This window comes from Bufo bufo, chromosome 1 (assembly GCF_905171765.1).
Source record: "Bufo bufo chromosome 1, aBufBuf1.1, whole genome shotgun sequence".
NCBI lineage: Eukaryota > Metazoa > Chordata > Amphibia > Anura > Bufonidae > Bufo > Bufo bufo.
In genome coordinates, this window is record NC_053389.1 from 768473557 (window position 1) to 768496932 (window position 23376).

Consider the following 23376-nt stretch of genomic DNA (forward strand, 5'->3'; position numbering starts at 1 on the left):
AGGAAATGACCTCTAATATCTCACTGAAGTTCTCTGGATATGGGATATATCGACTGTCTTTGTCGCATTTGTAGAACCAGGTGCATCTCTGTACTATCGAGTCCTCTTGATCCCAGTATACAGATAGGCGCCTGCGACTGCCCAAGTAAACGTCATATCGGCTGCCGCATACTGGTATAACAATACTGTTTGGATTGACTCCTGGTTATAAAGAAGAAATTGAAGACATTATAAAGCTAGCAAGGATACCAGATATGAAAGGAACAATGACCACAACACTTTTACCATGCCCGTGTACAGGATCTATGCGGCTGATAGAGCTGCACTACTGTTCTGCCAAATATCTGTAGTTTAGATGTTCAAGACCTATTTTCTCTGACATGTCTGCTTGTGGAGCTGCAAGTTCAGAGCTCAGTGGGCTTTCCATGTGAAGCTGAATTGTATCAAATGTGCACAAAGCCTTCAAGGGGTTGTCCACTTTTTAGATATGGATGACCAATACTAAGGATCAAACCAATGGGGGTCTGACATCTAGCACTGCCACTGAACAGCTGCCCGAAGCTATACATTAGATGGAGCCGGAAGCAGAAGCCTCCGTCCTATCAGCTGAGGTGAGTGAGCAGGAGCTGAGCCTCAGGATGGACACTACACAGTGGACGGAGTCTTCTGCCGCAAACAGCTGATCGTGAAGGTGTCATGTGTAGGTCAATGATCCCCTATTTGATGGAGAGGTCATCAATATCTGACCACTTTTAAGATCTGGCTGCCTCATGGACGTAGATTGGTGCCGGATCCCAATTAAAGACATCTGCAGCTTTAGAATATGTGACACAATTACTGCTTTGGTAATGAAGAACTATCAGAGGTTACTCTACATCAGTGAAAATCTGTGTCTGGTTTTAGGAGTCTGGGTCTGTTCTTCTTATTTCATCCTCAGGTGTCATCACTGCCATTCAGCTGCACTGATGAAGAAAAGAGCGCACTAATGGTGGTCACAGGTTTAGGCCAAATGAACACGGACGTGTTGAGCGGTCCGTGGTATCCCGGCCTGGCATCCTGCTGAGAGCAGTAGCGCACGGCGTCATTGTTTGCTATGACGCCGTGCGCTTCATGCCGCCGCTGCACTACACTAATACTCTCGTATGATCTATACTGTACTGCAGCGGCGGCACGAAGCGCAAAGCGTCATAGCAACCAATGACGCCGTGCGCTACTGCTCTCAGCAGGATGCCAGGCAGGGATACCACGGACAGCTCACGTCCGTGTTCCACAGTCGTGTGCATTCGGCCTTAGGATAATGCAGAGTCAGGTGTTAGACCAGTGGGGAGCGGTATTGAACTAATAGGATAGGGCAGGTAATATCCAGCCTGCCCCACCCTCTATGATAACTGTAAATCCATTATACTGTTGCATGGGCGTAAGTAAAGGCTCCCGGGCCCCTGTGCAAAGTTCTGCTCTGACCCCCAGCACAACTTCTCCTCACGCTGACCAGCTGCAACCTGTCCGTACCTTTTTAGCCCCATCGCTGAGTCTCTTAGGTCTCTTTCACACGAACGATAAAGATTGGCTCCGGATGCGTTCAGTGAAACTCGCACCATTTTGCAAGCAAGTTCAGTCAGTTTTGTCTGCGATTGCGTTCAAATGTTCAGTTTTTTTTCCGCGCGGGTGCAATGCGTTCTTATGCGTTTTTCACGAGCGGGATTAAAAAACTGAAGGTTTACAAGCAACATCTCTTAGCAACCATCAGTGAAAAACGCATTGTACCCGCACCTGCTTGCGGATGCGATGCGTTTTTCACTGAAGCCCCATTCACTTCTATGGGGCCAGGGCTGCGTGAAAAACACAGAATATAGAACATGCTGCGATGTTCATGCAACGCAGAACTGATGCGTTAAAAACAACGCCCATGTACACAGATCCATTTAAATGAATGGGTCAGGATTCAGTGCAGGTGCTATGCGTTCACGTCACGCATTGCACCCGCGCGGAAAACTCGCTCGTGTGAAAGGGGCCTTAATGACAGAAAAAAACTCTCCTCTTATTTGAATCCACTCCTGGTTTTAGCTTCAAAAACTGCATTAAAAGGGGCGTGGCTTGTGAGTGCATGGAGTAAGACGCACGTTTCACTGCTCCTGCCAAGATCCTGCTCATTTACAGTGAAAGCGCACTCAAAACTGCCTGAAACTACTTACCTAAGGAGAGGAAGGTGTCCGGTGACTGCAGGGACAAAATCGGAGCCTGAAAATGCCGAGGAAATCGTCTAAACTGGCGCAACAAAACCGCATGGAGAAAATCCAAGATGGCGCCGGAAGTGGAGAGGGGTCGGCGCGGCAGGAGTTGGTGAGCCAGAGTGCGGCTGCTAAACTTAGTAGATATGCCAGATTGGATGGTGGAGTGGGCGATTCGGCCAGTGATAAAGGGACTGATATTCCTACCTCCTCTGACCAGGAGGACGGATCCATGGACGGCGATGACCCGGTTTTCTCCGGTCAGCCGGTGCCCAATTCTGCGGTCCCTGAAACAGTTCCAGCAGGCCTGCGGGCTGATTCTACAAGGGAGCCCACACTGAAAGATATAATGGTGGCGGTGGCAAGCTGCAACAGTACCCTTAAAGTGCTTGCAGTACAAGTTGGCAGCCTGAGATCAGATGTGTCCATAATCAGGCACGACCTGCACAAGATTTCTGAGCGTACTTCAGATCTGGAAAAGAGGGTGTCCTCACTGGAAGATGTTATTCAGCCCCTGCAAATGGCGTCAAAAATGAATGGGAAAGATATAGCTGCCTTATACGCCAAAGCGGATGATTTAGAGAACAGATCGCGGAGGAATAATTTGAGAATTGTTGGAATGCCAGAAAAAACAGAAGGGGCCAATGCTACAGAGTTTGTGGAGAAATGGCTGCACCAGTTATTCCATGAGAAGGGCCTATCTTCCCTGTACGCGGTTGAGCGGGCGCACAGAGTCCCGTCGCGGCCGCTCCCGCCAGGCAGGCCTCCTCGCCCCATACTGGCGAAGATTTTACACTTTAAAGATCGGGACACTATCCTACGCCAGTCAAGGGATAATGATGAGATGGTCATGAATGGGGTCAGAGTGTCCATTTATCCGGATTATTCCAATGAGGTACAGCGGAGGAGGAGCAGATTTATTGATATAAAGAAAAGGCTCAGAGTGCTACAAGTTCCATACGCCATGTTGTTTCCGGCCAGATTGCGAGTGGTGGCATTGGGATCCACCAGATTTTTTGAGGACCCTGATGAAGCGACACAGTGGCTGGACGTCCACGAGAGGCAATTGAGAAGTGGGGCCCTGGACACTTGAAGGAAACAGTTTGCAGTTTGTGCTCACTTTATATATGCATAGGATTGCACCTTAATGTCACTTGAACGTTATACCTGTTATAAAGTGTATTGAGTGTTGCTACCACACGGTAGATCCTGACGCAGGAGTAGGAAGTTGGGACAAGTAATGTATTTCCCAGTTGTGGAGAGGATTCTCTACCTGAGGGAGAGTGTTGGAATCAGAAATGATTTTTGTTCAGCATTGGTCATGGTGCTTACAGATTGCCCTGCGTTAGAGTTGGATGTTTGGGAGGGGGGGGTTGGGGTTACTGTTCAAAGTAGTCTGATCACTGGGGAGGGGGAGGGTCGGGGGGGGGGGGGGGACGGGTCAGAGATGGGTGAGGGGCGTGAACTATGCGAGAGTGACTTTAGTATGGAGTGTGAGATTCAAACATGATGTAATCTTTCACTATGACACAGGTGATTAGAGTGTTGAGCTGGAATGTGAGGGGAATGGCTGATGCACGAAAACGACAATGTATATTTCAATATTTGAGTCGATTTCAGCCGGCTATCTGCTGCTTACAGGAAACGCATTTGTCCAATGATAATGTGCAGTGGCTGAACAAGAACTGGGTAGGACATGTGGTACATGCAATCCATTCCTCTCACTCCAGGGGCGTAAGTGTGATTGTGCATAAAAGTATAAGGTATGAACATCTGAAGCAATGTGTGGATGCTGAGGGCAGGTATGTGTGTAGTGTGCAAGATTGATGGGATCCAGGTGGTGTTGGTGTCAGTGTATGTGCCTCCACCTTTTGCTTCCCCTTTAATAAGGGATATTATGACCTTTGTGGCGGACTTCCCTGGACTGCCGTGGCTGCTAGTGGGGGACTACAATTGTACATTGAATGACTCCATAGATAGGTGTCGGGTTGAAGGTGCCAGTGGATCACCGGGGAGTGTGGCTCTAAAGAATATTATGAGGGAAACTGGCTTACTTGATGTTTGGAGGCTGCGCAACCCGGATAAGCGGGTGTTTTCATGTAGATCTGCTACACATCATTCATTATCACGCATAGATCTGGCTTTGGTTAATGATGTTATGCTGCCATTGATAAGAGATGTTATTTATCACCCTCGGTCGCTGTCTGACCATTCCCTGGTGCAGGTTGATTTGTGCCTGGGCGTGCTTAGGCAGGGACCGAGGTTGTGGAAATGTAACCCGCATTGGCTGAATGTACTGGGTGATCTGTCTGAGATTACTAGGGAGATCAGGGAGTACTTTTCTATTAATGGAGGGACGGCTTCAATTCACGGAGTATGGGATGCCATGAAAGCGTTTCTGAGAGGGGTATTGATCAAAGAAATAAGTAAGCATAAATCTAAATCCAGAGAGGCGGATGTTAAAGCGCATGTACAAGTGACTGAGGCTGAAAGGGAGTTTGGTAGAACCCCCACCATGGATAATAGTGAGGCGCTGGAGGTAGCTCAGGAACAACTGAGGTGTCACCTACTACAGGCTGCGGATAGGAAGCGTAGTTTCTACCGCCAAAGATCCTTTGAGGAGGGAGAGAAAGTTGGGCATTTGCTCTCAGTGGTTTCTCAGGCACAGAGGGGTTCTTCTTGTATACAAGAGCTAATGGATGGCAATGGGAATAGTAGCCAGGATACAAAAGGGATATTAGATATTCTAAAAGGGTTTTATGTCTCTCTCTATGCTTCTAAGGCGTCTAGCTCGGAGGAGGCCTTGTCCGCCTTTCTGGCTGAGGCTCAGCTATCAGTGTTATCAGAGGAGGATAGAGAGAGACTGGAAGAGCCGATCACGCTGGAGGAGTTGGAGGCAGCTCTTGGGGGGATGGCGAATGGTAAGGCACCGGGGGCAGACGGCATACCAGTGGAGGTATATAAAAAATTGCAAGGGATACTTCTCCCTGAATTACTAAAGGTTCTTGAATATTCTCTGGAGACGGGTTCGCTACCACATTCTATGCAGGAGGCTATCATAGTAGTTATTCCTAAGCCTGGGAAGGATCCCAAAGTTCCTGATTCTTATAGACCAATTTCGCTATTAACAGCAGATGTGCAGCTCCTGGCAAAGGTGTTGGCGAACAGGCTGTCCAGGGTAATACTTACTATAGTGCACCCGGATCAAACTGGCTTTATGCCTGGGAAATCGACTGCTATAAATATCCGTAGAGTATATACTAGTCTGAATATTCCAGCAGATAATGGAGGAGATAGGGCCATACTTGCGTTAGACGCCGCTAAGGCATTTGACAGTGTTGAATGGAAATACTTATGGGAAACATTGAGAGTCATGGGCTTTGGTACTCGATTTATTCAGTGGGTGAAAGTGTTGTATTCAAGCCCAAAAGCACGGATCAGAGCTAATGGGGGGCTGTCAGATAGCTTTTCTTTGTCCAGGGGCACCAGACAGGGGTGCCCATTGTCACCCTTGTTGTTTGCGTTAGCAATTGAACCACTTGCAGCCCTTATTCGCCTGTCACCTCATATTGTGGGGTTTAGATATGGTGAGACGCAAAACAAAGTGGCGATGTATGCTGATGACACTATGTTATTTTTGGGTGACACTGGGGGCTCTCTGGATGCGGCCATGGCTTTAATAGATAGATTTGGTGGCTTCTCTGGGCTACGGATAAATTGGCAGAAGTCTGCCTTGATGCCGGTTGACGGACAGGCACTCTCTGGTGTGCAGGCAGATAGTTTGATTCCTTGGGTGGGCAAGTTTAAATATTTGGGGTTATATATAACACCTAGACTGCTAGATTTTGAAGAGCTTAATTTAACCCCTTTGCTAAATACCTTCAGGCTTAAGGCTAGGACATGGGGTAGACTCTTTTTGTCAGTAGTGGGTAGAGTGAATCTCCTAAAAATGGTAATGATGCCTCAGCTACTATACATATTGAATAATGCACCTGTATGGATCCCAGTGGAGAGATTTAGGAAAATACATTCGATATTTAGAGATCTCATCTGGAAATATGGTCAAGCTAGGATTAAGCTGGAGACGCTGCAATATCCCAAGTCTGAAGGTGGCTTGGCTGTCCCTAACGCCTGGATTTATTTCTTAGCCTCTCAGTGTCAACACTTTAAGGGTTGGATGGAATTTCAGCTACCAGATGTGAAGGGGAAGATACTGCAACACTGGTTGGGTAGTAGGGATCTTATGGGTATTCTGGAGGGCGCAGGGATGCATGGGGGGAGAGAGAAAGTGACGCTTATAGAGCTTATGAAAAAAGTGTGGGCAAAGGTGAAATTGATCAGGGGAGTTGGTGGGGTAGGAGAGCTTTCCCCATTGTGGAACAATAACCTGTTGCCAGAATTCATTTCTCTATCAGGAGTCCGAAATTGGGAATCCCATGGAGTAATGAGGATAGGTCAACTGATTGAGACTAGTGTATTTAAATCATTTCAAGGTCTACAGCAGGAATTCAACATTCCCAAAGTTTGGTTCTATCAATATCTGCAACTGAGACACGCATATGAGGCCACGATAAGGAAGGGATGCACTATTGCAAAAGTGGATGTGGTCCATAAACTGGTTCTCCCAGCTGGAGGAAAGAGAGGTTTGATATCACAGGTATATACTCTGCTTTTAGACAAATTTCTGGTAGAATTCCCCCTTACTAGGATGAGAAAATGGGAAAAGGATTTGGGGGACATCCCAAAGGAACAGTGGGAAGATATATTGGAGGCAGTTCCGAGAGTGTCTGTAAGTGAACAGGGCAAGCTGTCACAACTATTTATCATCCACAGAGTTTACAAAACTCCAGTATTTTTGCGGAAAATTGGGATTAGAACTGATGACAATTGTCCAAAATGTTTGGCGGAAGGTGCAGATCTATTTCATATGCTTTGGTCTTGTCCAGTGCTAAGTAGATATTGGGATGAGGTGTTGTCTTTGATTAATCGTAACCTGGAGTTGAGGGTGCAGAAGGACCCTAAGATATGTTTGCTGGGATATGTGAAGGAGATTGGTGGGGGGGAGGCGGTCAAGGTGGCAGTTGGGAGACTACTGTATGTGGCCAGGAAATTGATTGCCTTTAGGTGGATCCAGGGGAGTCCGCCAACGGTGGACGAATTTGTGAGAAAGGTGAATGATATGTTAACATTAGAGAAGGGAGTGTTTGTTAGGAGGGGATGTCCCTTGAAGTTTGAAAAGTTGTGGAATGAATGGTTGTCTCACACTCATGTTGTAATATAAAAGACCTTGGAAATTCATGCTCTGATCTGGGGAGGGGGGGGGGTTTGGCTGGGGGGGGAGGGAGGGTGGGTGTTGTTGGGGTTATAACAGTCAAATGACTTTGTAAATGATTTGTCTATATCTTGGTATATTCATTATGTACAATTATTGTAGAAGATGTAACAAATATATGGACAGATGATAATGTTCTTATAATTGTGTATATTTGTGATTCGGAGGGGAGAAAACTCCAAGAAAATTGTGATACAAAATGTATTGTGATATACCAATTTTATTTGAACAATAAAAAACGATTTGATTGAAAAAAAAACTGCATTAAAAAAACCTGAATGTGTGTCCATAGCCTTAAAGAGAATCTGTCACCATGAAACGAAGTGCAATCTGCAGGCAGAGATTTAAATGTACAAACTACTAATTACGCAAAATCTGTTTCCAATGATCTATGTATCAATCAGCTCAGCTTCTCCTGCTCTAACTTACAATGAAATGCAGTCCTATCTGCAGAATGTAACAGGTTCTCTTAAATAGGTTTTCCAAGACTTTTAGGCAAGGGCTACACGGCAACACTGGTCACGCAACACCTGTCGCGGCCAGGATCGGTGAGCAGCGGTGATCGCATAGAAATTAATGGGATCGCCGCAGCAGTCGCAAGGAATACAGCCGTGTTGGATTTCATGCGACTGCCGCAGCGATCCCATTCATTTCTATGGGATAACCGCTGCTCACCGATCCTGGCCGCGATAGGCGTCGGTAGCCCTTGCCTTATACTGATTACCTATCCTCTGGATAGTACAGAAACAAATATGTCGGCAGCATATCCTCCATGGTTTCCTTTATTCAAAGAAGGTCCAAAAAAAGGTACATGTTGCACTATTTTTGCACTTTGTACCTTTATTTGGACACGCTTTGAATAAAAGAAAACTATGGAGGATATGCTGCCGACATTTTTGTTTCTGTACTGTTGAAATGAAATGGCTGTCTTGGATCTGCAGCTGATGGTAAGCGTGTGCATTCCTGGTGGAGGTCTGGGGGGGTTGTGGTGCTGCTCTCATATTGGCATTTTGTCATCAGTACCTGATGAGTGGAGGTCGGAAAGCCAGAACCCCCGCCGATCAGCTGTTTGAGAAGGAATCGGAAGCCACAGTAGCCTTGCAGCCTTTTCTCAGCTCGCCAAGCACAGCGCCATACATTGTACAGTGGCTGGGCTCGGTATCACAGCTCAGCCCCATTCACTTGAATAGGGCTGAGCTGTGCCGTGACGTCACTGGCCTAGAGTAAGCTGCGAAAAGGGTGCGGCAGTACTGCAAGCCCTGGTGCCTTCTCAAACAGCTGATAAACAGGGGTCCTGGGTGTCAGAACCCTAACAATCTGATTCTGATGACCTATCCAGAGGAGCGCAGACGCCTTCTCAAACAGCTGATATGCAGGGGTGTCAGACCCCAACGATCAGATACTGATGACCTATCCTGAGGATAGGTCATCAGTATCAAAATCCCAGAAAGCCCCTTTAATGGATACCCATACACACCACTCTAAATATAGGGCAGGCTGCAGTATAATCTCCTGTACAGCTCAGCAGCCTCTTCCACATAGACATGTGCTATGAGAACACTGTAACTCTTGCAGCTGCCCGTCTGCATTTTTCTCCACAGCTTCCCTTTTTCGACTATATACTGATCTATTGCTACTTTTGGCATTAAAAGGTTACTGATCCCCTTTCTGACAGTGCGGGATGTCCAGCATCATAAATCTTCTTCCCCGTCTCCTCTACTCTAGTGCCTTAGATGTGGAATACTTTGCAAGACAGACATCAAAAGAAATCAGTAAGATCAGTGTGGTGAGGGGGCTTCTGGGGTCCCCTGGCTTGTGACTGCTTCAACCCCAATAGTTAATCCACTGTGGTTGATCTTGTCAAAACTGGCAGCATCCACCAACAAACCTCCATGTCTATGGGCAGATTAACGTCTCAATGATTAAAGGTTTAACCAGACTTTTAACTTTACCCTTAACAGGATTAGCTCTCAAACACGTAAATCCAATTTCTCCCATGTTACTGCGCAAAGATTCCTCCACACCCAATCTTCAGAACGTGATACGTAACCACAGGGATGCTTCTCATTACACATTTTTACCAACATTCAAAATATACGAAAGTCACATTTCCAACAGACAGCAGCGACTGCTTTATTACCAAACTTCTACTAAGCTGTAGAAACCAGTGTCAGGCAGCTGCTGCCAAGGCCAATAAGATAATGGGTTGCATCAAAATTGGCATAGATGCCGATGATGACATAGTCCTGCCACTTTACAGATCACTGGTCAGACCACACATGGAGTACTGTGTACAGTTCTGGGCTCCTGTGAACAAGGAAGACATAGCAGAGCTGGAGAGGGTCTAGAGGAGGGCAACTAAAGTAATAACTGGAATGGGTGGACTACAGTACCCAGAAAGATTATCAAGATTAGGGTTTAATTCGAAAAATGATGACAAATGGGCTGTGACTGTAACAAACAGATATCCTCTGTGTCTAGAGGAAAAAGGGTTTGTACACAAACATAGAAGAGGATTCTTTACTGTAAGGCCTCTTTTACACGAGCGTGACGGATTGGCTCCGGATGCGTTCAGTGAAACTCGCACCATTTTGCAAGCAAGTTCAGTCAGTTTTGTCTGCAATTGCGTTGAGTTTTTTTCCGCGCGGGTGCAATACGTTCTGATGCGTTTTTCAAGCGAGTGATAAAAAACTGAAGGTTTACAAACAACATCTCCTAGCAAACATCAGTGAAAAACGCATTGTATCCGCACCCGCTTCACTGAAGCCCCATTCACTTCTATGGGGCCAGGGCTGCGTGAAAAACGCTGAATATAGAACATGCTGCGTTCTTCACGCAACGCAGAACTGATGCGTGAAAAAAAAAACACTCATGTACACAGACTCAGGATTCAGTGCGGGTGCCATGCGTTCACATCACGCATTGCACACGCACGGAAAAGTCGCTCGTGTGAAAGGGGCCTAAGAGCAGTGAGACTATGGATCTCTCTGCCCGAGGAGGTGGTGACGGTGAGTACAATAAAGGAATTCAGGAGCGGCCTGGATGTATTTCTGGAGTGTAATAATATTACAGGCTATAGCTACTAGAGAGGGGTCGTTGATCCAGGGAGTTATTCTGATCGGAGTCGGGAAGACATTTTTTTCCCCCTAAAATGAGGAAAATTGGCTTCTACATCATGAGGGTTTTTTGCCTTCCTCTTGCAGTATAACAGTTTGAACTGGATGGACGGAGGTCTAACTTACCCGAGCAGAACGCTGCCTCTAGTTTGTCGGAGTCCTCCTTGCTGAAGGGATTCCAGTAGCTATTGCCGTCCTGTGTCTTGGAGTAGAACCAGTGAGGGACCACAGCCTCATAGCACGTTGTAGTCTCCATTGTCTCTGTGGAGACCGGGTAGAAGATGGGTGGAGAGGACTCCAGTTTACCGTATGATGACAAGTGCTATAGTAATAAAGTAAAGAAAATCGCACAGTCAAACAGCTGAGACCAGACTACACATCTACACACGCTGAGAACATTCCTGTCTCTGACTAACACAGTGGAGCAGACTTTGTCCCCTCCTCGCAAGGAGGCTTTAGGTAACACCAGTGGGAAGCCCTGGGTGAAGGAGGAGTTTGGTGGGAGCGGCTGAGGTGATGATTGCCGTATTTACCATGGGAGGTTTTTACTAACTCACAATGTGTACACAAAGCTATAACACCAGTATATTAAGATGGGAGAAGAACTACACTGTGGACAGGAGTTTACACTAAGGGCTCATTCACACCGCCTTATCGGTTTTGCAGTCCGCAAAACATCAATGCCGGAAGCGTTCGTTCCGCAAGTCCAGCACTATGATAGAAATGCCTGTTCTTGTCCGCAAAAACGGACAAGAAACGGACATGCTGTATATTTTTTGCAGGGCCGTGGAACGGAAGTACTGACGTGGACAGCACACGGTGTGCTGTCCGCATCTTTTGCGGCCCCGTTGAAATGAATTGCGGAATGGATGCGGTTGTCTGAAGTGTACACAGGCGCTGCGTGCACATACTATTTAGAGGTTCTCCACTATGGACACTCCCTGAATCACAAACTGTTCTCCTGCTTGACCTCCAGTGATCAGCTTTGATTTGTGGAAAAACCCAGCATTAGTTGTTTTTTTCAACAGTGCAACCACAGGGGATATTAACCCCTTCCCGACTGCCCACTGGATATATACGTCCTATCTGCACATACCCCGTACCAATAGCACGTATATAAATGGTCAGGTGGTTATTTAGGTCTCCTGCACACGAACGTAGTCCACAATGCACAGGCACCGAACGTGGAGCAGTCGCATGCGGATCGCAGACCCATTCACTTGAATGGGGTCCGCGATCCGTCCGTTCCGCAAAAAATAGAACAAGTTCTATCTTCTTGCGGAACGGGAGCACGGAACAGAACACCACAGAGGCACTCCGTAGTGCTTCTGTGGTGTTCCGTTCCGTGCTTACGTTCCGCACACTCTGGATTTGCGGACTCATTCATGTCAATGGGTCCGCATCCGTGATGCAGAATGCACGCGGATCGGTGCCCGTGTATTGCGGATCCGCAATACGGCAACGGGACACCTACGTTCGTGTGAAGGAGGCCTTAATCCCAGAGCTGATCCTCTATTGGTCCCGGTGGTCACGTGACCACCGAGTGTCTCGGGGCAGGGCAGAGCTGCAGGGTCTAAGGAGACCCTGATCAGCTCTGCCTGTATGGAATGCCCCCACAAGGGGGGTGTTTCCCCTATAACTGGCGCTCCTGTGGATGCCCCAGTTACAGTGAAAACTGTGAAAAAAAAAAAAAAAGTCAATGTCCTCCAGAGGTCCAGGATCTCCTGGGGGGCATACTATGTGCCCAAAATTTAATTTAAATATAAGTATAAAATTAAAAATACAAGTTAAAAAAAAAAAAATTTAAAATGCTGTCACTAACAGAAACGGTCACGATAGTCGCCCCGTTGACTCAAACCTATACATGTTATAGATCAAAATGATAGTCACAAAATAGGGAACTCATTGCAATAATTAATATTTATGTCAGTTTTAATATTTAAGAAATAAAAAGCTATAATTTAATAAGAATTAGCAGAATTAAATCTAAAAAAAAAGGGAAAAAAAATCTCTAAAAAAAACATGCTAATAAAAAGTCCTAAGTGTCAAGTAAAAAACATATTTTGGTAGTCAAAGAAATTAAGTTACGGTCACTAAACCACCATGTGTACAAAATCACAAAAAGGTTGCCTTTTTTTTTTTTTAGGCCCGGCATGAAAGGGTTAAGCATTACAATGTGTCCATCACAATCAATGTGTTATCTGTGTAATTCAAGATGGGAAAGGTCCTCCAGAGCAAGAGCGGCTCTTCAACTGTCCTCAAGAAATGAAGACCCTAAACAGAGGAACCCCCCCCCCCCCAATAAGAATTCCTTTAAAGGATAAACAAACATTGTCTTTTTGAACTGCACAATCCTTATAAAAGCATTGACATGGACTCCGGTAAACATCCAAGCTAAAGCTCAGATCTCTCAGTCATCTCAAGTAAATTTTAGATGACTAAATATTACAAAGTTTTGGTGCCTTGGGCCCGACAACTCCAATGGTGGCAACCTGTGGTCAATTTAAAAAAAATAAAAAACACACTTGTCTGAGGTCCCTCTGTTTCCACATCACTGTCCCATTCCAGGTCGTTTCTAGTCCCCAATGGACAAAAGGGACTTTGTCCTGTGACCACTGCAGCCAATCATTAGCCTCAGTGGTCATGTTAAAAAAAATGGCACATCACTGCTAGTGACCTTACTCATGATGTGCCGTTCAAGCACATGTGACTTCTGAGGTCAGTGGTTAGCTGCAGCAGTCACAGGACAAGTCCTTTTCAGTCTGGCGAGGACTGTAAGCGGCCAGGAATGGGGCAGCAGCATGGGAATGGCGGGACAGCAGACAGGCGAGTTGTTTTTTTTTTACTCTTTAAAGGGGTTCTCTGAGAATTAAGAAAATGAAAATACTTAAATATTACTTTATTATAAATATATTCTCAAATACCTTTCATTATTTATAATGGCTCGTTTTCTCTGGGGAGCAATCATCAGGGGAAACAAAATGGCCGCTGTCCCATTTGTTCACACAAAACCTGTCCTGATCACACATGAGGACAAGTTACTTTACAACACTGAAGTAAAGAGCTGCCTCATCCTCCTCTCTACTTGTCAGGGATTATGATCCTGAATACAGATGATAAGAACTTTAGCAGAATCTCTGGGGAATTTAGTTCATGAGGAGACATGAAGTACAGAGAGGACCGACAGGACAGACTGTGGTAATGGAGACTGTAAACAAGTGCTGCTGCTCATTAGCCACACCTCACTCTCCTCATCATCTCCATTCCCACAGAGATTCACCTGTATTCAGGATCATGATTCCTGACAAGCAGAGCAGAGAGGAGGATGAGGCAGCACTATGGCTCATTGTGATGAAGTAACTTGTCTTCTGTGTGATTAGGACAGGTTTTGTGTGTACTAATAGGACGGCAAACATTTTATTTCTCCTAATAATTGCTCCCTGGACAAAACGAGCCGTTATAACTAATGAAAGGTATTTGGAAATATATTTATTACAAAATAATATTTAAGTATTTTCATTTTTTGAATTCTTGGAGAACCTCTTTAAAATTGTCCACATTACCACCATTGGAGTTATCAGCTCCAAGAGGACCATAAAGGAAATATTTGTCATGCTCCACCTCCTTTAATGACCATTTTAAATAAGGGCTACAAATTTCTGTAAAGAAATAATCCAAATGATCTTCTCAAATTAAACGCATTTCATCTTAGCTGAAACCACAGACAGTCAATATAATTTGTGGTTGATAATTTTCTGTTTAACAAGTCAAAAAATAATTAAAATCTCAGGTCGGTTTCACCCGTGCGAGTACGGTAGTGATCTACGATGTTGTGAGTTCCAGCCAGATGGTGGGTCTATCGCCCTGTAGTCAAATGATGCTGTGAGTTCAAGACAGTAGATCTCCATGATTCAAAGAGTTCATGTCAGCCTAGTCGCGGTTGGTTTTGGGAGATGTGACTGTCAAATGGAGTACTGGTACTTTACAGAAAGTATTAGTGTTAAAAGGTTTATTACTGTTACTAGTCATTCATAGCTGAGATCGGAATACCAGTCTTACGTGGAGGTGGCCGGGGTTATGGGAACAGCCGACTGGACTTAAAATGAATTGGAGCTGTGAAAACCTCAACCATTTATGGTCACGCCTAAGAAGAGAAATAATGGCAGATACTGGAATAACCCTTTAAAATAGAAATTTGTCAAACATGCAGGAGTAGAATTAATGGAGAGGTGGGCCAACATGTGTGTCCCTCTCCATTCTATGCTATAGGAAGAACGGAAACACCTGAGCACGTTAGGCAACCTCTCCACTAATTCTCCGCTTGGATGCAGCAGTTCACCAGGTGGGTCAGGGGATCCTCATTTTCCACATAGATGTGGATCCCTGAGCATACGCCTAAAATATCTTTGTTGGGTATTCCTCTTCAATTTGCCAAACCTCGATTTTTCACAATGCATGTTAGGGTTGAGTCATAAGTATCAAAGAGGTTGGCCCATCTCATACATTGGTGGCATATCGTTAGGTGTCTCATACAGTTGATGTGGGTTCCAGAGGTAGGACCCACACCTATCTCTAGAACGGAGTCTGCAAAGTGAAACAGGAGAGTGGACCGCACATGCGCAGCCACCCTCCATTCATTTCTATGGGACTGCCGAAAATAGCCAAGCGGGCCATTGCTCCATTCACTCATCAGATATTGCTGGCATATCCTATCGATATGCCACCAATGTATGAGATGGGCTAACCCCTTTAAGATTAGTACATACAATTATTATTAGTAATTGTGCACCATGAAAAAAAGCCCATAAAGTCCCCCAAGATAATCAATAGTAAATGTACTTTCTACAAGAGTACTGAACATAACTAATTTAGATTTGACTGTCGACCATGTTAAAAGGGATTCTCCTAGTGACGCATACCGGTATATATTTTTTTAAGACAAAATTGTATGAGATAAAAATATATATATTAAACTCACCTCACAAATTCCACACAAAATAAACCGATCAGTAGTCATTCCAACTGTTGAGGTCTCCAGTGATCAGCTCCAGAGGAACCTGTCATTGTGAACACTGAAATAATTGGGAGGTCTGTGTAATGCATGAACGTGTCGGGTCCTCCAGACAAACAGATGCTCTTTGAGGACAAAATGTCCTAATAAGGTATAAACAAGTTTTCTAAACCAAATAAGCCTTTTGCATAAGCAAAAAAAAAATGTTGATTGTAGATTTTTAGCACATATGCATATTTGGGACATCAAAGATCACAGATGATGCCACAAATGGAAACCAACCAAAATTTAGCAAAATTATTTGTTTACTCAAACTGGTATAGTCAAAAGGTAAGATTGTGATTGCAATGCATGCTATACTAGTAAGAGCTTGTAAAAACGTAAAGGGATTCTTTGATCTCCTAATGGTTCTTTTTTTATCTGCATGTAGCATCCAAAACACTGCATATTTCTGCCCCAAATACTTGTTTTTCATGTCAGCACTTTCCTTCCCCTGTTCCCTGCATCAGTTTTTATGAGCTGGTTCTTTACATGCAGAACTTCCTGTTTTCCAAAGCTGGGTTTGGTTACAAAACACAATAGGAAGCTGTGGAAAACAGAAAGTTCTGCTTATAAACATCCTGCCAGAAAAAATTATGCAAAGAACAGAGAAATCAGCGTGCGGTCATGAAAAACAGTATTTTAAGAAAGAAATATGCAGTGTTAGAGTTACTGAATGCAGATAAAAAAAAATATGGGACTGGAGAACCCCTTTAAAGGTGTTCTGCAGTTTGTTTAAACTGATGATCTATCCTCTGGATAGATCATCAGCATCTGATCGGCGGGGGTCCGACATCCGATCAGCTGTTTGAGAAGTCAGCGGAGCTGGCAGTAGCGCCACGGCCTTCTCCCTGTTTACCGCAGGCCCAGTGATGTAACGACTAGTATCAACTGGCCTGGGCGGGGCTAAGCTCTGTTCACTTGAATGTAGATTAGCCACGGCCAGGCCAGTTGATACAAGTCGTGACGTCACTGGGCCTGCGTTAAACAGTGAGAAGGCCGTGGCGCTCCTGGAGCACCGCTGCTTTCTGAAACAGCTGATCGGCGGGGGTCCCGGGGTGTCGGACCCCCGCCGATCAGATGCTGATGAACTATCCAGAGGATAGATCATCAGTTTAAACAAAGTGCAGAACCCCTTTAAGTTGGCCATACGACTTAGTTGTCAGCCAGAAACTCATTCATCTGACCTTTGCAAAGCATTCACGCTTAGGCTAGGCTCAGACAAGCATGCATGTATTATCAATGGGATGGTTGAACAAAGCCCCTGCCAGACGCCTCTGGCAGAAGCTTATCTCACTTAAAAAAAAGGATCAGTCATGTCGAAATCCAAATGTTTCACTGTCGATATACAGTCAGCAACAATAGAATCCCAAAGAATTAAATTCTAATACCAAGATGTAAACTAGGAAAAAATATTCCAAGATGTGCCACGTTGGTGAATTATAAAAAACTGCAGCTACCTCAAGCCACCCAAGCATGAACATTTGAGTAAAACCAATTCGGCAATATTGTAATGAAAATGTTGGGGGGGGTCATCTCTGGCACAGATGCTTCACTCCCTACAATCAACCACTTGCACCTCAAAATCCTCTATAATCTCACAGAGGAAACTGCAAAAAACCCCTCAAGTGAGTTGCTCTGACTCGTTCTTACCTTCATTAGCTCATTACTAATCGGTCTTCTCCTCACTAAACTCTCTCCTCTCCAATCTACCCTGAATCCAGCCAGACTCCTCTGTCTAGTACCATGTACCCATCACTACACTGATGTCTCCACCCTGTGCCAAACTGCTGCCTATCCACTATAGAATACAATTTGCACTTACCTCTCAACCACAAATTCTCTCCACATTGCCCTACCTCCCTATATCTTCTCCATCATCTCTAACTAGGACCAACCAGTGCCGTCCGTTCTAACAACGATCCAAGCGTAATATTCAGGGGCGGACTGGGAACTTAAAGTGGCCGTGGAAAAAAAATAAAAGTGGACCCATGTTTTAGGAGGGTCCAAATTGACAGAAGGAAGGACAACAGGAATGGGCAGGGCCAACACACATAGACAGGGACAACAGAAGTAAAGGGGGGGGGGGGGGGCAGGAATACCGTGGTGTGGAACAAAATACCACAGTGCAGCACAAAATACTGCCCCAGCAAAACCAAAGCCACATTGCTGCACAATATACTGCCCCAGGAGAACCGCTGGCATGGTGCTCCTACATTAATTAATGCTAAGAGCATCAGATTGTTATGCACCTGGCTGGCGGCCATGAGGAGGGCTTGGATGGCGCCTTGGGCATTGACCAACCGGGAAATTTCCCTGCAGCCAGTTCCTCCCAGTTTAATATCTATCATAACGCAAACTTCCCACTCCTGTCTTCTAGAATTTTCTTCAGCTGCACCAGTTCTCCAGATAGCACTAACCCAGGCAAACAAGTTAATTCCCAATATCCAAAATTCTAAGCAAGTCTAAGGCTGCTTTCACACTAGCGTTCGGGTGTCCGCTCGTGCGCACCGTTTGAAGGGGCTCACGAGCGGCCCCGAACGCATCCGTCTGGCCCCAATGCATTCTCAGTGGAGGCGGATCCACTGAGAATGCATCCGCCTGCCAGCGTTCAGCCTCCGCTCCGCTCAGTGAGCGGACACCTGAACGCTGCTTGCAGCGTTCGGGTGTCCGCCTGGCCGTGCGGAGGCGAGCGGATCCGTCCAGACTTACAATGTAAGTCAATGGGGGCGGATCCGCTTGAAGATGACACCATATGGCTCAATCTTCAAGCGGATCCGTTCCCCATTGACTTACAATGTAAAGTCTGAACGGATCCGCTCAGACAACTTTCACACTTAGAAAATTTTCTAAGTTTTAATGCAGACGCATCCGTTCTGAACGGATGCGAACGTCTGCATTATCGGAGCGGATCCGTCTGATGAAACATCAGACGGATCCGCTCCGAACGCTAGTGTGAAAGTAGCCTAAGGCCTCATGCACACGACCGGTCCACAAATTGCGGATCCGCAAAACACGGATGCCGCCCGAGTGCGTTCTGCAATTTGCGGAACGGGACTGGCGGCCATAATAGAAATGCCTATTCTTGTCCGCAAAACGGACAAGAATAGGATATGCTCTTTTTTGCTGGGCCAGGGAACGGAGCAACAGATGCGGACAGCACACGGAGTGCTGCCCGCATCTTTTTGCGGCCCCATTGAAGTGAAGGGGTTTGCATCCGAGCCACAGAAAATGAAGCTCAGATGTGGACCCAAACAACGGTCGCGTGCATGAGGCCTAAAACACGTTTTTTTAATTCATGCCCATCACATTTCCTAATCTAACTCTTTTTCAGTCACCACTTATTACCTTATTCCTCAGAATCTGTTCCCTTCACGAGTATCCCCCGCACTCCGGATCTGTGCATACACAGATATAGGATGGTGAACCATTGGAGAACACAAGCACTTTTTACCTCTGCATCTTTTTCCCGATCAATTGTAAGCATTTTGAGCAGACACTTTTACTGTCTGGTTTGTTAGTCACTATGTGATGTGTGATTTTTGTGTACTGTTGTGTATGTTTCCTCTATTTGTAAAGTGCTCCAGAATCTCTTAGTGCTACTTATATGAAGATTATTATTATTTTTATGTTATTGGGGGTGTTTGTGTACAACTCTGCTAAAAAGTGAAGAGGATCTTTCCCAGTTTAGTTTCTCCGATAACACGGCTCTGTTGTCATCAATTGAAAGGCAGGAAAGTTTCAAGAAATACAGAATCAGCTTAAGAAAAGTACAGTTAAGAAAAATACAAGGAAATAATAATAATAAAAAATAAAATAAAAAAAAAGAACCCACATAAATCCGGCCTTTGCGTAAGGAACGACATATTGTTGATGTGTGAACCTGGACTCCCATCTGAGAAGCAGAATTCTGGAGATCTTTTAGAGTCGTCAATGGCTGCAGAGTGACATCCTCAACTAATTTCCTGCGTACTTGGTTACACAGCTTGGGAGGGCGACCTGACCTGGGACGAGTCTCGGTAGTGTTGTAGGTCTTCCATTTCATAATGATACTGCGCACTGTGCTTACATGGAGAGTCAATGCCTTTGAAATTTTTTTATACCCTTCTCCAGCTTTGTGGAGCACTACAACTCTTTCCCGCACATCTTGAGAAAGCTGCTTGTTCTTCATGTTGCTTTTGTTGACCACCACCGAAGTGTACCCGAGGGAGCTTATCTACAAGTTAAACACATTTTAAATTACACAACGATGGGGACTAATCTACTGATCTAGCAAGCTTTTTACACAAAACCATCTCACCTGATCCTGCAAAGGAACATGAGTTGATTTCTAGAAAAAGGGAATGGTCTCTCATTCAAGGTGCCCATGCCTTCTGAGATATTGCAGTCAGTACTTGACAACTGCCCCAACATAAATGTATGTATTGGCTCATTATGACCCACTTGCCCAAGAAGAACAATTTCAGACTTTAACCAAATGTTATGATGGTTGGTGGTTCGCGTTTCTGGTGTGGTCAGCTTCCATAGGCAGGCCGCAATACAGCTGGCACTCCAAACCACTTGGCCAAATCAAATGAATACACAGTTTTATGTTCTTTAGGCAAGTGTTTCAGCTAGATCTATACCCTGCAACATTAATAGGTGAATGCATGAAACCTCTGCTGGACATACTACAGAGCTGAATGAAGAAAGACATTCAACACACAGTGCAAAAGTAGCAACATTTTTTTTTTAAAGCCACGGGCACAGTTAGGCCTACCTCTCTGGCAAGGTTACCAGAAGCCACCATACGTGGGAAGGTGTTGACATTTGGTGGGACGCAAGAGCTGCCATGGACTCCACCAACGCATTGGGATTTTTTCCTTTTCTATGAGGATCACAGTTTAAAAATTATGCATCAGCAAGGACGATTCATACAAACGGTTAGCATCTACCTATACACTGCATATGTAGGACATTTTCAGCCATTAATTAGCCTCTCTCTCGCTGGTGAAGTCATAAAGGCGTGTGAAAATGAGCATGTGCAAGTCAAAAAAATGTGTAGAGATTTATAGAAATGGACATCATGGACATACAAGGTGCCATGGACTGTTGACAACAAACACTAATGTCTAAAATGGGGATGGATGGACGTTCTCCTGGTGGTACAAACAACAAGCCATCCATAAGAGCTCAATCTAAGAGGCCTTATATGTACATGGTTACCAAGCTACAAGATTTGTGTTGCTGATGAGCTTTCTTCGTGCAAAAACGTATGAACTGACTGTACAAGATGTGTCATCAAAAAAAGCTATATCCCAAGCCTACCCTAATGAGAACTCCTCAACAAAAAGTTGTAAATCCCAATAAAGAACTTAACGTGGCAGAAAACTACGACACTGAAAGAAGAATCCAGAACAATATGATTCTCTATAGTAGCTTCCCATCTAGAGCCAATTTGACGCAAGCGGAGGAAGGAGGTCAAAGCAGGAGAAGGGTACAAGAAAATTCCAAAGTACTGGTCCACCACCAAGGTTTAGTTCAGTGGTTAAAGAGTAAATTATAATCGTCATGGCTGCTATCACACAATTACCATGGGAAACTTTTGGAACTACTGGTCCTTCATCAGCCAGATAATAGGCATATGGATGCAATACGTTTCTTGTTCTTCACTGCATATCGGGGGGGGGGTGAAGTCTGCACTTCTGTAATTTGTTCTAAAGTTATCAAATGGTGAACAAGGTTTGATAAATTTGGTGCATCTTCTGTCTTGAGATGTTACTCCATTTTCTATGCCACCAAGTTTACTGGAGTACTGAAGAGAAAGAAAACTTTTGCGACTTTTTTTTTTTTAAGTCGCAATTGATAAATCTAGCTATTCATGCCCATTTTCCACACAAATAAGCCCAAAAAGTGGAAAAGCCTGATTTTGTGACTATCTGATACCAGAATTTTAGAGTGCAGGGTGTAATAAATTCATTCCACTGTCTAGTAATGCATTGCATTTTAAAATGAGTTGTGTGGTTTAGAAAATGAGTTTTCAAATCCTAAGGGATTCTGAGTTAGTAGAGCGAACTCCCCTATTCAGGAGAGTCCCTATCTTTGGAGGACGAGGCATGTCACTATTATAAGGACACGCTAGATGATTAACAATTGAAACTATGTGATGCTTGAATTCCCCTGTGGTGCCACTGAACAATTACTGATGGGCTCCCCACATATTACATGCCACAATTAGCTTATCATTGGGGAAGTCTAACATAAAGCAATTCTACACAGTGGACAACCCCTTTAATACATTATAATGTGTTTGAATATTGTGTAAACCCTCCCTTGTGTCGCCAAACCAGCCCATTGAGGTGCGGACTCCTTTAAAACCTCCAAGGTCTCCTGTGATATCTAGTACCAAGAGAATAGCAGCAGATCCGTTAAGACCTGAAAGTTGAGAGATGCAGCCTCCAGCGATCATACTCTTTTCAGTACATCCCATATCAGATTCTATCAAATCATCACCTTGAACTGTTTGTCGCATTCTGCAAACCACTCCTGAACAATGTTTGCAGTGAAGCAGGGCACATTACCCGGCTGAAGCACACTAGAAGAAATTGCCGAGCTCCACATGTAGAAAAATTCCATATTTATTGACGTGAACATGTACAGTGAAGTTTCAACCATTTCCTGGTTGGGTAGGTGGTACATGTTACATCCACATGATGCCAAGATCCAAGGTTTCCAGCAGATCATTGCCTAGAGCAGGGTTTCTCAACTCTGGTCCTCGGGACCCACCTACCGGTCAGGATTTGAGAATATCCCACATAATGAATACCTGTGGTAAGTCCTGGTGCACTGACACTAATTATATCACCTGCTAAATACTAAGGAAATCCTGAAAACATGACTGGTAGGTGGGTCCCGAGGACCGGAATTGAGAAACCCTGGCCTAGAGCATCAATTTGCCTCTACCAGGTTGTCTTCTTCCCGTAGTGCATCCTGGTGCCATCATTTACCCAGGGAAGTGACGCACACGGACCCAGCTGTCCACATGATGTCAAAGAAAATGTAATTTATCAGACCAGGCCACCTTGTCCTGTTGCTCCATGGTACAATTCTGATGTTCATGTATGCATTGTCGGTACTTCCCATGGGCACTTAGTGGTCTGCAGACCCATGCACTGCAAGCTTCGACAGAAAGTTGTCAGAGCACACTGGCTATCATAGCCAGAATACATTTTTTTGACAATTTGTTCTACAGTAACTCTTCTATGGGATAGGACGAGGCGAGCTAGTCTTCTCCCCACGCTGATGAGCATCCGTGATGCTGTTGCTTGTTCACCAGTTGTCCTTGGACCACTTTTAGTAGGTACTAACCATTGGATCTGGGGAATACCCCACTAGACCTGCCGCTCAGGAGATGCTCTGACCCAGTTGTCTAGCCATCATAATTGGGCCATTGCCAAAGTCTCTCAGGTCATTATGCTCCTCCTTCAGGGTCTCACACAGGCACTCGGCTCCTCCTTCAGGGTCTCACACAGGCACTCGGCTCCTCCTTCAGGGTCTCACACAGGCACTCGGCTCCTCCTTCAGGGTCTCACACAGGCACTCGGCTCCTCCTTCAGGGTCTCACACAGGCACTCGGCTCCTCCTTCAGGGTCTCACACAGGCACTCGGCTC

General features: G+C 45.1%; 1 protein-coding gene across 3 annotated transcripts in view; it reads right to left on the bottom strand.

The window, feature by feature from the left end:
* Positions 1–23376, bottom strand: part of DDHD2 (DDHD domain containing 2) — a 91530-nt gene that overhangs the window by 59429 nt on the left and 8725 nt on the right. The window contains exons 2-4 of one of the 3 annotated variants that reach the window (XM_040414755.1): positions 19562–19942; positions 10803–10998; positions 11–201 (exon numbers count right to left, since the gene is read on the bottom strand). In XM_040414755.1, the coding sequence (XP_040270689.1) occupies positions 11–201; positions 10803–10998; positions 19562–19897 (723 nt within the window). In that variant the 5' untranslated portion in view covers positions 19898–19942. Of the gene's footprint in view, positions 1–10; positions 202–10802; positions 10999–15654; positions 15943–19561; positions 19943–23376 lie in introns of those variants that run through there. The other 2 variants (XM_040414756.1, XM_040414757.1) reach the window with 2 other exon arrangements.